The 17863-nt window shown below is 28.6% G+C and overlaps 2 protein-coding genes across 9 annotated transcripts in view; one reads left to right on the forward strand and one right to left on the reverse strand.

Annotated features, from left to right (window-relative positions):
* Positions 1–12761, forward strand: part of lqf (epsin homolog lqf) — a 34805-nt gene extending 22044 nt beyond the window's left edge. For 7 of the 8 annotated variants that reach the window (XM_014414905.2, XM_067049282.1, XM_014414904.2 and 4 more), the window contains 3 exons: positions 1762–1923; positions 4004–4192; positions 5094–12761. In XM_014414905.2, the coding sequence (XP_014270391.1) occupies positions 1762–1923; positions 4004–4192; positions 5094–5215 (473 nt within the window). In that variant the 3' untranslated portion in view covers positions 5216–12761. The remainder of the gene's footprint in view (positions 1–1761; positions 1924–4003; positions 4193–5093) is intronic. The other variant, XM_014414907.2, reaches the window with a different exon arrangement.
* A 3747-nt stretch (positions 12762–16508) lies between these two features.
* The window catches only part of LOC106677164 (cytosolic carboxypeptidase 2), a 67004-nt gene continuing 65649 nt past the window's right edge, over positions 16509–17863 (reverse strand). Inside the window, exon 21 of the mRNA XM_024359689.2 lies at positions 16509–16841. Coding sequence (XP_024215457.1) covers positions 16660–16841 — 182 coding nt within the window. The 3' untranslated portion in view covers positions 16509–16659. The remainder of the gene's footprint in view (positions 16842–17863) is intronic.

The raw sequence follows: 17863 nt of genomic DNA on the forward strand, positions 1-17863 counted from the left end.
TTTCCTTCCTTCATTCATATTTGCAACTTAAAACAGAACCTACCTTCAACAGTTGATTGAAACTTAACTGTTGAAGGTAGGTTCTGTTTTAAGTTGCAAATGTGAATGAAAGAAGGAAAAAAAGTGTTTTATAAAAGGTTTAAATCTAGGAAAAAATTATTTAGAAAAATTTATATAGGACAAAGGCGATTAGCCTGCATTTTTAAGATTTGAAAAATGAAATGACTTCAATATGAAGGTATCCTTAAGAATGGCCTGAGGGTCGAAATGTTGGAAAAGTTGTAAAGAATAAAGTCGAGAGAAAAGGATCCAATTTGTTTTAAATTAAGAATAAACTAAACCACTCTCAAAAAAGAATAAATAAAATAATTAATCTTAAAAAAAAAATAATGTTTTAATCATTAAAGATTTTTTTTTTTTCATTGGTGCGACAGACCGTGGAGGCCCAAGGCCTCACGCGATGTACTTAGGAAATACATCGCGCGTTTCCTGATGTGGTTTTCATAGGGTGGGTCCATCACTCCCACACCTATTTTTGTGGGTGCCACCCATTGGCTGACGGGCCTCACAAATGCCGGGGGGGATTGTAAGTGAGTATTGCGTACTTTTATGCTTAAAAAAATTCCTGGTAGGGCCGGGCTCGAACTTGCAATCTATGGATTGGCTAACAGGTGCGTTACCACGCTGCTACTGTCACCTAATCCTTAAAGATAAAGATAAAAAAAATCTAAGGTCTCTAATTACAATGTATTTTGCAATTGTTTTAATTCTTTCTGTGATTGAAACAAAAATTATTCCAGGTAAACTCCTTGATTTCTCCTTATAGGCACTTTTCTTTAAAACTTTAGATTTAATTGGCGCTTTAGCTGTTTGTCTGGATGTGAGTAGTCCTTATTGTCCTTGTCCCTGGATGTCCTGTATCAGAAATACCATTTCTGTAGAAAATGGTTTATGAAAAGTTATACGAAATAAAGGACATCCTTGTAGTGGATGTGAGACTACTGACTCATATTAGAATACGAGAACCAAAATTAAGTCAATAATAAACATCCTGACTTGGCAGTGTTGTGGTTGATTGTCATACTTTAACAATATAAATAATTCTCGTTCTCCTATTAAGTTTACAATACTATATATAAAAATAGTTTGTTGTTTTTTTTAATGTAATTGATTTAATTTACTATAAAAATAATAAAACATAAAGATAACTTATTGGCCTTAATTTAAACAAATATGTAATTTCAATATCGTACGAATTTTTGTTTTTGAGCTTGGCTTTTCACTCAGACCATTTTGTGGGATTTTAATAACCCGTCAGTTATTTGAACTCGGGGAACATCAAAACGTGTATTTCCATCGAAAACTCAAAGTTGAAATTTTTCATGATCGCAATACTTTCCCTTGCTATATATACCATGTATAGATAAGTGAAAATAAAAATGAATAAAGAAGGAAATAAAGTAAGAAAGAAAGAAGGGTTAAGGTCCAAATGTTGGCGTGATAAAATAATTACCACTAATTACAGTTCTTTCCTAACCATGCCCTTCCCCCACCATATTTTCCTCATATGGATATACATAATGATTATTGATTACTTTAAAATTTATTAGATGTATTCTTATGTCTTCAAATTTTTCAAATCCATTAGGCATTGGTACAACAGTCTGGATCTTTATTCAACACAAACAAGTTATCAGAAAACTGACTTTTATATGTTTAATTAATTCTAATTTGCTTTTATATTACTAATGAATTTTTCAGATGAGGCTGCTTCCGTTGACCCGTGGAAAACAGTGAAACCCCAAAACGACCCATGGTCACCTGCGACGGAGCCTAGTCCTGCATTATCGTCACCATTAAATGACCTTGACGAGTTTGACATTATAACCAATAGAAACAATATCAACAATAATAACAAAACTTGTAAGTTGTTACGTTTATATTTTTTAAGAGATGGTTAAGAAGAAAGAAAAAATAATAATAACTATTTTTTTTTATTTTCTTCCTATGTTTTGACCTATATTGTGAGTCTTTATCAGGGCTGACAGCTGAGAGCGTAAACACAGGGACCCTTCAAATGATGCGTGGGTCATTTTAAGGGCCTCTGTTTACACTCCTGCCTAATTGTGGTTCATTGAATAAATAGTTATTATTATTCTTCCTTCTTTTCCGACCACAGCCCTGACCATCTACTTATGGCCAATAATCTATTTATGTATCATTTACATATGGTAACATTTAAAATTTATCAAAATAATTATAAGGATTTTAACTATCTTTATTATTCTCAGATCTAAAACTAAATTTGATGTTGACAAAGGTTTAAATGAATAAATTAATTATTGATTAGATGTGAGAATTTCATTTTAATGTATATGAACATTATTTACTCTATCTCAGGGTGGGTTTTCTAGACAATCAGAACATAATTACACTTAAATAATGACCACTTTTACAAATCTACTTTACTCCTTCGTTGAGCAAACTAACCAATTATATGATCTTCCTTGATGACTGGTGAGTCTCCATATCTTCTTTCTAAAGATGCTATCATAGACCATAGAACAAAAGGTGGGTCAGATCCTCCTGTCTTCCTGGACATGTCCAATCTGTTGGCGATTCAAACAAAGAACTCTCTTCTTTCAAAAAACGCTGCTACTGACCAGAGATGAAGGGTGATGAGGCCTTCCTAGCTTCTAGGACACATCCACTCTCCTGCCATCCTAACTAACAAGTGTCTCTTTCTCTCTTTGTTCGTTACCAACCCTCGATAGTCAATCAAAATATGGATTGTCGATTGTCCCATAACCATTTTGAGTTTTTCTATGCAGATGTTTCCTTAATCCTTATTCTCTTCTACTATTTTTTCTTAAATTTATTGTGAACATAATCATGGCAGAAAAATAACAAAAGTTGTCTTGTATATATCTATATCTATCTGCTCAACTGGCAGAGATTCAACTGATTTCGGAATAATGGTGCTATCTTGACAACTTTGAACGATATTTTTTGATTGATCTAAAATGCTTTTTAGATTTTTTCGATTGATCATTAATCCTATTTTTATTAAATTTTCAGAAATTTCGCAGGTTGTTTCCTAGATGATCCTGTATTGATTTCATTCAATTCCATTCTCTATCTTTCATTTATTCATGGTCATATTTTCTTTTATGCTTTTACAAATAAATGTTCCTTAGATAAAGCTATATTTTTTGGAAATGGTTGTTTGAATTTGGAGGAAATTTGAAATATCTACTTTGTGGTGATGTCAACTTTCCTTGACAAACTTAAGTTTCAAAAACTATTTGTCTCATTAATTTTATTATCAAATAACAAATAATTTATTATTTATGAGTTTTGACAATCAGCTGGCATGAATGAGGGTTGTTAGAATAACTCATTAGGTTTTGTTTTTTTTTTGGCTGAGAGCCATTCTTTTTTTAATGTATGTTAAAACTGAAATGACCAATTTATAAATGAATTTTTTTTTTCATTCGTTATCATGATAGGTTATTGAGAGTGTTCCACATTTTTTATGGTTACATACCATTGCTGACCGACTTGGCTTTACAATATGTGGACTGCTTATGAATGGACCCCTATTCTGAACTGAGGCCAAATGGATTCTTAGTGCGCCAATTCATGACCCCATAATATAAGGCTGCCTAGGAACGTTGTTAGTACTAATCTAGTCGCTAAAACCCACAAATAAGAAGAACTCAAAAATCATCCTCTGCCACTCATCTCTATTGTCTGCTGCTGACTTCCAGCGTCATCGTAATTCGTATTATGGGTCTTGTGAGCCTCATTATCTCATATATTTCTCCTGATAGGATCTCTAGGTCGGACGTTGCTTATTGCAGCCAATAGTTCTGCCAATACCCGGCCCCAAAATATAATACTGGCTTGGCTAGTTATTCTATTTTATTATATACATAATGAGCCTGAAAGTGCATTATACTTTAACTAGTATATTGAAGTTTTTCCATTTATCATATTTCAGGTATTAGTCCTAATCCTTTTGACATGAGAGGCCTCGGAGAGAGCTTAAATGATAGGAACGGATTAGGCTCCTCTAAAAGAAGAAGTCCTCATGCATTCTTAGGTGAGAATTCTGGATTGGTAAATCTCGACAATCTTGTCACTAAACCTACCCAGCCTCAGCAAAATCAGCAGCAACCGTTACGACCAGGTACATTCTTTGGAATTGATTTTATGCTTTATATAATTTATATATAACTAGATGCCTCTAAAGTCAAGTTCCAGTCCCTCGCACATTCATTCTCAGTCATGTTAAACTGTTTCGTCTATTATTATATCCCAAGCACAAAAAGATTTTTTAGAACTGAAATGTATTGTACGGAGGGGGAGGGGTGGAGGGGGGAAGAGGTGTCATCGTTCAGTAGTGATTGCTGACTAACTAAAACAGTATGCCTCAAGTGATAAATTATTTAACTTGAGGAGAAGATGGAAAAAGACCCGTATCTTTATCATCACTCATTTAGCTCAAATATATTTTCTTTTTTAATCTACAATTTTCTGACCTTTCGTTTTCTTAGTTAGTTATTTTGTAATTTAATCTTTAAACCTTTAGTTTAATTTTTTTTTTCCTACCTTATTTGTTATATCTAAACAGTCTTAAAACCATGGTCAAAGTGTTAAAAGAATCTGATGAAGCCAAAAATTTTTATTCAAAATAAATTTTTGATTGTATACTTTACGACCGAGTGCCTTAAAAGTTTTAAAACCCCTTGAGACTAGTTACACTGACCACAGCATATTTTCACTGTCTTGGAGTAATTTAATATTTCTATTTAATTAGTCTTTTTGCTGATGATGTGAGATATGCTATCTTTAGTCCACATCTATGTTATTTTGTAATTTAATTTCCAAAAATTACTATATATGAGATACTTAAGAGCTTTGTTTTAGAATTTTCTAATAATATTCTAACAGTTGTTTTTGTCTCTAATTTTTCTAGTTGCTGCTTTAATTCATTAATTTATATTAATTGTAAAGACAAGTTTTTCTTGATGTGATCTTATTCTCTGTATTCTTAAAAATATTCTTATATTTAATATTTATGTTCACAGTTGCAGCCAACCCTTTCTCACCAGTGGGCGCTCCGTTGCAACCAGTTCGGAGTACTCCAGCTTTTGCACCTCAGGCAATATCTCAACCTCTCGTACCTCAACCTAATCCTTTCTTGTCATAGGGATGTTTCTGATTACGTCGAACCCAACAACAGTCAACTTTCTAAAATTCTTTACAATCAGCAAACTGTCCTCTTTTTCAACTTTAAAAGTATAGGCTATTTTCCACACGAGTGAAAGCAATAAAAAAAAAAAAAGAAGAAATTAAAAAAAAAAAAGAAGCAAAGTCAGGGAAGCAATCTGTTTTCTTTGGTTACTCGCAACACGTATTATCAATCTCTGTGCCTCGTAATTTAAATATTATATATATATATATCTACTGTCTGTGGCCCGTTTATATTTGAGTTGTATTAATTAGCTCTTTTAGAATGGTGCAGTATTATTTTTACAAATTTTTATTTATTCATGGTGTACATTTTAGATTTATTGTTATCGTTGTTTTTAACAGAACCAAATATCGAGAGCTATGGTTTACATTACGACTAATTTATCTTTCCCATTGGAATACATGCTCACGAATTCTGAATTGAATTTTTTTTAAAGTGTTTTATTTTGAATTATATGTGAAGTAACATATTCAAAACACCAAATGATACATACATATATATATTTATATTTAGATATATTTTCGTCCACTTGAGCTTATATATTTATATAGATAGATATAGACAAATTTTATGTACATAGCCTTCTGCAGCTTACGGCTGAATAATAAATCTGAAAATGTGAGTTAAGGAGGAGATGAGGTACTACTTTCATTCGAAGAATGTTCAGTTTCTATTCGGTGAAACTGATATCTCTTCTGAACCTCGATAGTAATTTCATAATAATTATCATGAAGTGAAAAACTTTAATTTTTATAAATTTTATATGAATTTAATCTATAAAATGTATAATTGAATTTTCTGTGAAACTTTCAATATTTGCATAAAATAAGAAGTATTGTATGATCATATCAAGTTACAGCATAAAATCTAAGCTGGGGAGGATGCCGTGATGCAATCTTGTTTTATTATTTTTTATTATTAAAGGTACGACAACTACCTTCACTAAGAGAATTAACTCATGCCAGCTTAATGCAATATCGGCGCTAGTTTTCTTATGCTACCTATAACTTACTGGTCACAGAAGCTTTGTAAGCTTCTGTTTATATTACAATGTTAGTTCTATACAATAGAAAGGTATCTACCAATTGTTAATTTTTGTCATTGGGATTTGAGAATAATTGTCTCGACAACTGATATGAACTGTAAAATTTATTCATGGATTTTTTCAAAAAATATTTAAAAGTATAAATAATTGATAAAAAAAAAAAAATTATATATGGGTGCTTATAATGGTGATTTGTTGTTTGTGAATTGTATTCTCACGTCCCAATTTTGTTTTCGCTTAATATATTGGATCATTGTATGGTTACTTGTACTGTTAATCTAATCTAACTGAACCGAAACTTTCTTCTTAAATGTGATAGTGGAACCCTTTTTACTTCATCCTGTCAACAGCTGTTTCAGAAATAATTAACCTGGAATTTTTATATTCCTAACTTTCTAGCATTGTCTTGTATAATTTAAGATTTAACAATTATATCCAGTATATTTTAAACTTGGAAGTTCCTTTAAAAAAAAAAAAATAATGCATAGAAAAATTCTTTATCATTGAACACACTACTCAAGTATTTAGTATGTAATATAAAGTATCAGTTAAATTTTTGAGGGTTGAAAGAAATGCTGAGAGCATTGGGACAAATTTCATAGCAATGTATTTCTGATTCCCTTCTGGACCAGTTAATATTTATTCTGTAAGTTGTTGAGTTTTATTTTTATTTTGTTTCCAATTCTCATATTAGATCTTGATGCTCTCGTTCTGGCAATGATACGGTGGAAATCTATAGGTTGCTGTCTGCGGTGGTAAAAATAACTTAAAGGTCCACTTGTTTTAGTAGTTCCCCTCCATCTACTAACGTCACCAGAATCTGTAGGATCGGAGGAAGTTATAATGGTCATTGTTATCGGCTTGGTTATAAATCTACCCCTCATTATGAAAATAATTTTTTGAAAAAAAAGAAAATATGTGGGGGAAAATTAAGCTATTAATAAGAAATTAATTTCCATACTTAATTTGTACATCTTTAAAAGAAACAAACTTGTTTAAGTTAGGTGTACTATGTAGATAAGTAACATATATCTTCTGATTGAGTTATTATATTAATCTATAGTTTTGACATTTTGTGTTAAATCAGTGTCTAATCACTAATTACATGATAAGTATGCGTGGCTTATCGTTTTTAAAATTCACTAAAAACAAATGATGATGGAAGAATGGTATAATTGATATAATGAAATCCGCATATCCATCGTGTAGATAAATTTCTCTATATTACATAAATAAGATGTTAGTTTTCAAGGGTTTATCCTCAACAATCAAATACTACTATTTTTTTTTTTTTTTTACTAAAATGTTTATCAAATGATTTATTAAACGTTATCAATAATATAAACAGTTCCATATATGTTAAACATTTCAATAAATAAGTTTCCTAGGCTATGATTTATTATTTTTAAGTACAATTTTGTTTTTTCTTTATTATATGTGCATAAATTGTAAATACTAAAAATGTCGCTTATATAATTTTTTATGGAATATTTGTTATGAAAGAAAAAATTTGCAAATCACTGTTATGTAATGAAATGAGATTTTTTTTTTAATTGTTAAATAAGAACGGTTAATCTTTTTACTTTGTATTGTTAATAATATTTGTTAAAGTTATTGAAATCTTGCAATTTTTAATCAAAGAAATATTATTTTCTACTGTGTAGTATGATGCTAAAATCTTATTACTGTTTTTTTTTTTTTTAGTTGAAGTAATTATTGAGGTTTAATAACTAATTATATTTGGTATTTACAACCAAAATCATCACAAAGTAGCGTTTTAATTTTATTTAAGTGGTAAAAACTTGCAAATTAGTCGCCGAGATAAGAGTTCTTCTGTTTATTTTTTATTTTTTTTAAATTATATTTACTAGTACAATTATTTAATTTTATAAATGCAAACCTTTTTATTTGGTATATGATATTTAATTTGATATACCTAAAGTTATATCTCGGCAACCTTCATTTCAAAATTCTCATTATGAAGTTCATTAACTTGGGTTTTTATTATTTTTCACATAAAAATATTGATTTTCAATCTAAATAAGTTTTATTAGTTTCTTAAGATTAATTTATTTCTATAAAAATATCTATATTGCTATGACCTCTGCCTAATAAGAGGTCAGTGGTTAAAGTCTGAAACAGATATTATGATATATTGCTCAGAAGTTTTACAGAAGGGTTCCACTCTGTTATTTTATTTGTTATTTTAAAGTCCTATTTAAAAAAAAAAATACATAAATAAATGAAGTATTTTTTGTTAATTTGATAAATGAAAAATATGTATTTGTTATACATAAATTTTATTATTTTGTTGGATTTTTTTTATTTAACAATTGCATTTATGATTGTAATTTAGATTTACAGATAATGTATTATCTTTGTTTATTTGTAAATTATTATTTTTTTTTCAGACCTTTATATAATATAATAATTCATGTGCTTTAAATTTTTTGAGAGATACTTGTAACATTAGATTAAGTCAATTTTTTAAATCTATAATAGTAATAGGATTTTATCTAAGCTATAAAATTTTAGTATCAATAATATATATATTTTTGTACATTTTGTACAAATGGTCACCTGTCAAATGAAATGGAGGAATATTTATAATAAAAAAAAAAAAAAAATGTATTTCCGAATCCGATTTATAGTTCCGTTTATATGTAAAGCTCAATTAGATTTTTTTTTTCTATAAATTTCTCATCAATTCAAGTCTGAAAATTTGGTACTTTTCAGTTGTACGGGCGCCACTTTTTCAAAAGGGATGTCAATCCACTTTTATCATATCTCTGGTTGCTTGGAACTGTTAAGCGCTATAATTTGAGAGTATCATCAGGTACGGCTGCACTGGGGGTCATTTTAAGAAAACAAAATAATTAAAACAGAGTTGAAAGTATTGTATAATTGTTCCAAATGAAATAAAACCAGCAAGTGATGTAGTAGTTCACAGATCAGGCGATGTTACATGCATAATATTCGTATTAATGCAAGTGTATTCTTCACTTACTGCACTTCCAACCATCTTATCTTAAAATAATATCCACTGTCAACAACCAGTGCATCATGATCTAATAAAATAGTTCTAACAATAAATCCTCAAAAAAATATGTTTTGCTAGAGTCTAGCGGCCCATCCCCAGGCTCTTGTGGACCACCGGTTGGGAACCACATTAATTGCACATGGCCTCGCATCAGCTCAGTTCGTCTCCGGTTATAATACTTTTCTTACAATTTGAACTTTATAGTCGACCGATTCAAAATTTTACTCCCAAAACTTTGTACAATGGATTTTTCTACTGGCCTGGAAACAAACTGCTTAATTTATTTTTTTAACTAACCTACGAAGTTCATACTTCAATAAGTGTTTAGATACTTATTAGTACAGGTTAAATAGATTAGGCGTATGAGATATAGATAGAACTGGGGAAAAAGTTTTTGTTTCTATTTAGGTAGCTAAGGATTGGTATCAGGTAAATTAACGTAGTCTCAGTTGTACCGATATAACTGAATAGTACCAAATTCTCTGTTTAAGTTTTACCTGACTTTAAAAGCTGGTATTTATTTAATTATTTTGGATAATTAATGTCCTTTGTACATATTGAATAGTGAAAGAGTGACTAATACTTTCTTCTATTGCTTTTATGACGATGACTATAGTGAGCGCTTGAAAATTTTTATGCTGAATGTATTAAATAAATTAGTCTTATCATAGTGTATACATAAATATATATTTTTTGTGAATAAGAACATAAGTGATTTTATTAATAAATGATATTTTTATTTAATATCAATTCATGTTTATTTATAATTTTTTCAGAAGCTTTGTATGATTAAAGACCTTGCTACAAGAAAGAGTTTAGCGGCTTGAAAAGAAAAAATAAATCATTACCAGGCTAAAATTTAACTTATAAAATATTGTTACTAAATTATAAGGGTATTTCATTTTGATTAATCGTACACATATTTGTGATTTTTCATGAATTCTTTATGTTTATGTGGGCGATAATGTTTGATATAAATATCTGTTACTTTAATTCTAAATGGAAAGTGTTTGAACCATGTTTATATTTATAATGATTTTTTTTTTATGAGAATTATTTTTTGCTGGCTACTTAAACTGAAGTTTGAAAGGGCTATTGACCAAAGAATGCCAATTGATAAGAGCTTTTGTTAGATACACAATTTTATTTTCGTTAAAAACATTTTAGACTAATCAGTAGCAGTAAACTCTCCCTTTTAGAGAATTGTTTGACATGAGAGTCCTATAATTATTATTAACTAATCTTAAAAAAAAAATCAATAATATCATATATATCCAGGGCTGTGTCCTGGATCGCTGATCCTAACTTTCCCTGGGGACTGCTCATTTGACATACGGGAGGGTTATCCTAGAGGTACGAAATTAGAGTCAAGACGTCCAGGCTGAAATTGAACCGGTGCTGTAGCAAACTTGAGATTACTTAAGTGACATGTTAACTTATTAAGGACTGCTTTAGCTCTATAATAATTTTGCAGAGGTGGGCTATCAGAATTCCTTTCCATTTTTTTTTTTCTCATCTTCCCATCTACAATTAAATATAATAAATCCTGTAAAACCTAAATATTCTTATATTATTGTCATAAAAATTAACTATAAGAAACACAAATTGGTCGCAGGATCATTGCGGATTTCTGATAACCAGATATTAGGGATTAAGGACACTTTCTTAAACTTTTGGTTTCTTTGCAATTTGATTAATTAATTAAAGAATTAAGATAGACCAATTGTTGATATCTTCTGTAGGCATGGATTCCATTTCCTATGATCCCTGAAAAAACTTTTTGAATTTTAAAGTTTGGAACAGAGTCAGATTAATAAAATCAGCAACTATGGATTAATAAGCAACTTTAAAAAAATCGGCTATACCATTATTAAACCTGAGACAAAGTAATTTTGATTAATATTTTTCACATTTTGATTATATCTCTATAGTAACACAAAACAAAATAGTCACTAGGAACTGTTAAAAAAAAAAAAAATTGATAAATATCGGACTAAACAAGAATACAGGGAAATTATTTTTAAATGTCAAAAACAGTAACTAAAATTGGGGAAATTTATAATTATTATCAATTTCAAAATCTTTATCCTCAATAGACTTGATATTTGATGTTGAGATTTAAGTTACCTTTTCTTTTCAAACTAGCGCATTCACAGTAATTATGTCTTAATGATTTTGTTCAGTTTTATTTCTATAAAATTTGGAAGACAATTATAAATTTTTCTGTATTAAGGGGCTGTATTGATTGTGTGAGAGAGAGTTTACTGTAATTTAAAAGAAAAAAATTCTTTAAAAGTAATGTAATTATTTTATGTAAGCTCTTTTTGTGAGTGTTTTAATTAAATATGTGAAGTTAACAAAGTTAAAATCACTGATTTTGGGCTTCGAAACTGCTAATGTGTTTTAGTTTGTAAAACAGACCAGATAAAAAAATGATAGGTTTGTGTTTTAATATCATTAAGATGGACATTTCCTAATGATTAAGGATCAGTGCTGTCTGGAACTTTAAGTTTCGGTCATGGCTTACAAACTTGAAATTCTTGTGCTGTGCTAGAAGTTATAGTTCGCTAATTGCATAATGTGGAATTATTTCCAGGGCTGCCTTGCATTTGCCTATAAGCTATCGAAGAAACTTCAGAACTGAGATTCAATATTCTTGATTAGCTCTTGACGAAGTTTTCTTTGAAAGTTATATATATATCGGATGGATTTATTGCTGGTTGTGTTCGGTGTTTACTATTATTCTGTATTATAATACAATTGTTAAATAGCTAAAATTGTGATTATGTGAGATTCCTTAAGATCGATGAATATAATATAAAAATTTATAATTTTAATCTTTTATCGGGATGGCAGGATATATTTTGGTTACTAATTATTTATTAATATTAATTTTAATATATATATGTATTTAAAAATAGTTTTTATTTAAAGTACCTGGTGTATTTTCATTATTAACACCCATTTAGCTCATCCTTGCAGCAATGTCTTATGTGTATATATAAGCATTTTTCTCAATTGTTTGTTTTAGAACAATAATTTTAAATAATAATAATGTCTCATTTTAATAATTAATTTGTCTTGTTTTTTTTTATTTTATGTTAAAGAAGTTGTCGAAAACAGAATTAGTATTAACATTTTCAATATTACTGAATTGAAGAGGGCTCGTTCCTATTGTCGTTACCTTCAATAAACATTGTTCAGTATTAGAAACTTTTAATTTACCAATCAGAACATTGCCAGTAGATTTTAGAAATTGTTTATGTTTCTCTTTATGGATTTAATAATTATTTTAATAATGAAATTGCTATTTGTCAGGTGAGCGGGATGTGTTCTGATTTGTACATAAGAGACTGCATAGTGCAAATTTTTAACTATCTTTGTGTTAATATGAATTAATAAATATATTGATTTTATTGACTTTTTTCTTCCTCTTTGGTATGTTTGGTAAATACATAAACTTACTGATATACCAATTATTCCTGATATCTGGAATTTAATCCTATAAAAATAATAATTGAATTACCCCCATCCACAGTCTATTATTAAACCTTAATCAACTTACTTCCTTAAATCCCTTATCAAGTAACATTTGTTTTTTGTAAAACTTCAAATTTATTATCATACTGACAATTTTAACAAATTAAGTATAATATAATTACAAAATACTCTTTTATTTATTCATTGTTTTCTCTATCTATAACCATAAATTAAATTAACAAATTTTACAAAATTGTCAATATTCTGTTTTTAAAACCGACAGTGAATTATATTATGCCGAATACTGTATCACCAAGTCACAGTATCCTCGAAACGTCCAAAAGTAGAATGAATATATATGTATTAAAAAAATTGTATTTTTATTTTTTAAATAAATAAATTTTAGTCTCAAAACAATTTATATTTCTTTATAAATCCACCAATTCAGCCATCCTCAAGGAGCTGCATATGAATAGACTCCATAAAGTTTTTTGAAATTGATGTGGTTCTAAAATTGTATTTAAGATTGTCCTTGAGGATGCCTGAATAGGCCGAAACGTCGGACTTATAAAGAAATATAAATTGTTTTGAGACTAAAATTTATTTATTTAAACAATAATTACCAATTTCAAGAAAGTATAAAGATTGTTTATAAAATTGTATTTTTGATCTAAGTTTCTGACCTAAAGGCGATTGAAAAGGTATAGATCATATGATGAAACTAATTCATGAGTTTATAATTTATGAGACATTGTTAAAATCCTTTATATTTTTTTGTGATTATACTTTATTGAAGACAAGAAGAATGTAAAAGTATCATTAAATAAATAAGTAAAAGTATTATTCAATATATTTCTGTAAGGATATTTTTACAAAAAAAGCTATTTATTAAATTGTGGGAGGAGGGGGGTGCGATCAGAAGAAACTAACTCAAACTTGCACAACCTATTTTATTTTAGGCCTTTATCAGGGTTAAAAAACAAAACAAGGTAATCATCATAAAAAAAAAAAAAAAACAGAAAAAGTATAACTGGAAAATTAAACAGATTACTATAAGAAGGTAATTTATCTTAAGGTGCACAGTAAGAATTTAACTAAAAGATAAGAATTAAAAATATTAAAGAGTAAAAAAAAATATAAAAACAAATAAGCAATATTTTTAATTATCTTAATTCCATTTTTTTCATAAAACACTTAGATTTTTTTTCCATGTTATTCTTTTATGTTTATATTTTTCCTCTTTATTAATAATGTTTTTAATTTTTTATACTTATATTTTGGATAAATCCTTACTTTGCCAGCATTAAAAATTACCTTCTATAGTATTACTGTCTTTTTAATTTTATTGTTATACTGTTTTTGGTTTTTATTTATGCCTGTTATTTTTTTTTGTTTTTTAGCTCTGATGAAGACCTAAAATTTATGCCTTATATAAAATAGGTTGCACCCGTTCGTGTCAGTTTTTGCTGACTGCACTCTGAGCCTCTTCCTCACATTGTATCTATAGTAAACTGCAAACGCCTCATTATTTATTAAATTGCGAGTTAGACTCAACTTTGTTGATTTGTTAAATTACTAAGCATATGGATCAATATGTTAAAAAATAGAATACAAATATCTGGTGCGTCAACTCAAATGACTTCTTACAACTTAAGGTACAAAGTTTAAATAAAAAATTGTAGAATGTATGTTCATTATAGGTTTGAACTAAATAAATTCAATTGATTAAGATTTTAGGAGATGACCTGAGTTGAAATAAAGAAAAACAATTGAGAAATAGTTTCTACTAATTATTAATATCTAACGCTTGGAGAAGTTTGTCGGGGGGTGCGGTCAGCAAAGAACAACATAAATAAACAAAACCATATTTATTTATTTTATGCCGACATTTCGACCTGAGTTTCAGGTATGATGAAGACCTGAAACTCAGGTCGAAACGTCGGCATTAAATAAATAAATATGGTTTTGTTTATTTATGTTGTTCTTTGCTGACCGCACCCCCTGACAAACTTCTCCAAGCATTAATCTACGGTCAACTATCTACACCTCATTATTAATATCTAACGTTTAATAAAAGTATACAGAGGAAGTAAAGCTTATATAAAAATTTTAAATTGACATGTAAATAAAAAATTTTCAATGCAGATAATCAGAATTGTAAGGATATTAAATATAAAAACCAAAAATATATATAAGTTTCAATGTTCCTTGATTTAATTTTTTTTTTTTTTTTCTAAAGATTCCTCTACTGGTCATTAGTAAATGTTTTAAAGGTAATATAAAACAGCCTGATTTTGGGTGTAGGTGTCCTGAGAAGGATCCCCTTTCATTATTTTTGGTGTTATTATCTCCTTGAGAGGTTTTGATATGTCGTACTTGAACCAATACTCATTATAAGTGAATTTTTTAAAAGTGAGGTAAGTCTGCCACAGAGGGTGGGAGTGGCAGGTTTTCAGGCTGATTCCCAATTTTAGCTGCTTTTTCAATGTTGCTCGATTTAACTAATTCTTTTTTTAAGACTGCTCTACTCGTTATTAGTAAATGTTTTAAAGGTAAGATAAGACCAGGCCTAATTTTGGGTGTGAGCCAATATTGTAACCACCGCCTTCAGCGGACCCAGTCCAACCCCTTATAATGCCACATGGCACCAGTAACGTTTTTTTATACTTAGGTATATATTAATATTGTTATATATATATATTTACAATAAAGGAGGTAAGGAAAAAAATGGGTGTGGGGTGTCCTGAAGGATTTTCTTCTATTATTTTTGGTGTTATGATCTTGAGAAGTTGTGACGTGTTGTACATCAACCTTTCTTAAAACTCTTTCTTTACTATCCTAATTTATTATTTGTTTGTGTATATGGATTTCTCTTATACCTTCACCTTTATATCTGTTTTATTTACTTATCACTTTTATACTCTTACATTAACTTTATATACTCTACCTTTTTTTATTTTAGCACTGATTAAGACCTAGGTCGAAATGTTGGCAATTAATAAATAGTTTAAACTATTTCTTGTTTTTCTTGACCACAACCTGGACCATCTCTTTCTTATTCACATATCGCTGCTCCAGAAGAATAATGAAGCAACTTTAAAATTTGATGAAATTGCTTTTTTGGGTTGCTGGCTCAAAAATGCATTTAGATGTTTGTAAACTGACATAATTTTACTTATAAAATTCCTTTCATGGTGAATGTAAAATTCATTTCGTGTTTAGTAAAATTATGTTGATTTAAAACATTAAGTAAACACATTTTTGAGACTGCCAACACAATGAAGTCAGTTTCACTAAATGTACAGTTGTGTCAATATACTTCTGGACCAGCGATATGGTCAATCTATCTGTATATAATATGATTCAAATTTATTTTTATTATTTTTTTTGTTTAGCTTTATAGAAATTTTAGTCATCTATCAAAGGAACATCTGGAATGCTTCAGGAAACTTATAGTTTTTGAATCTTGTCAAAAAATATTAAAAAGTGAATTGGTTTCCATGGAAACCGGTACAGACTATTTTAAAATCTGTTAAACAAGTCTTTCTGTAAAGGAAAAGGATTAGAAAAAATTATTTACTGTAAAAATTTCTATTGAGTTTGTTTATCCTTTAAAAAATTAAAAAGTTACTTACATTATTGTTTTTATGATTAACTAACCAAACCTAGAGCTAACAATCGTACTTTGTGCTCTTTTATTTATTGCTAGTTGTATAAAAATGTTATATCATCCTATTAAAAATTCTGAACACATTTTATGTCTGAATGTTTCTTGAAAGAGCTTATCTCCATTCGGAAAGTCAAGAGATGATTACAGAGTTTATATGATTAGTGTTAAGATGCAGATGAACTTTTCCTTGAAGACATACTCCTTTCTAGCTTTTTGCTGGTTTTCGTCACCACGCTGACAGTATGTACAGCATTTTTTACACGCCTTTGAAGTTGGGATAGTTTCTTTATCTTTTTCTTTTTTTTACCTGATACATTTTCTAATATCTCTTCATTACGGTTGGTCTCTGGAACATAAATGATAAGTAATGAAAAAAAAGTATATAGCATCCTCATAGCATTTAAGTAATGAATATGGAAAATTGAATTTGTATTAATGAATTTGTCAATTCTACTATTTGACTGCAAGTATTTTAAAAATAAATAAACACAAAACTAGGGCACAGAGATAAAAAAAAGTTATTTCCAATCTTCCTTAATTTTCCATCTTTTAGGGAGTAAAAATTTTTGTTTTTATTTCTCTTATATCTACTTTTCAATTTTTACATGTTATTACATCTCCTGTTCATTTTAAATCCAATTGTATATTTTTTTATGTATACATATTATTGTACATCTTTTTTCTACCTCCTTTTGTCCATTTGTATTTTATTTACATAATTTTTAACCCTACCTTACCTTACTTTGTTATATCTTATTAACCTACATTGTCTAAATATTTATGTTATGTTGTTTTGTATCTTTTCTTAGCCCTGATGACGCCCTACAAAGTGAGGCAAAATGTCAGTAAACAGGTAGTTGTTAACTATTTTGTGTTTCTTTTTTACTGTATCCCTGACCATCCCTTCATGTATTAATTATTAAATTTGTATTTCTTTCACGAATTAACTGGATCAATAACCTGAATTATGTTTTTAATCATTTAAGGCTATGTTTTTCAACCCTGATGATACCTGAATTGGTGTAACTTTATCTGGTTATTTTTTTATTTATATTTTAGAGGCAATAAGGCTTTGTTTTTTAATTTTCTTAAAATAATTTACAAGTATCATCTTAAATTTTCTATATAAGTTTTTACTCATTATTAAAATTTTTAGATTTGGAAGAGATGTTTATTACATTTTTACCACAACTATTTATTTTATTGAAGAGAATTAATACAATCTGTCACAAATTAAGGGCACTAAGTACTTTACATTTATACAATATATAAAAAAAATAAAAGAATAAAATAAAAATTGTAAATGATAACAACAGTACTCACTGAATTAAAAGAAAAAGATAATTAGATTTAAAATATTAATAATAA

Source organism: Halyomorpha halys, unplaced genomic scaffold (genome assembly GCF_000696795.3).
Source record: "Halyomorpha halys isolate HHAL.00 unplaced genomic scaffold, Hhal_1.1 Scaffold89.1, whole genome shotgun sequence".
Taxonomy (NCBI): Eukaryota; Metazoa; Arthropoda; class Insecta; order Hemiptera; family Pentatomidae; genus Halyomorpha; species Halyomorpha halys.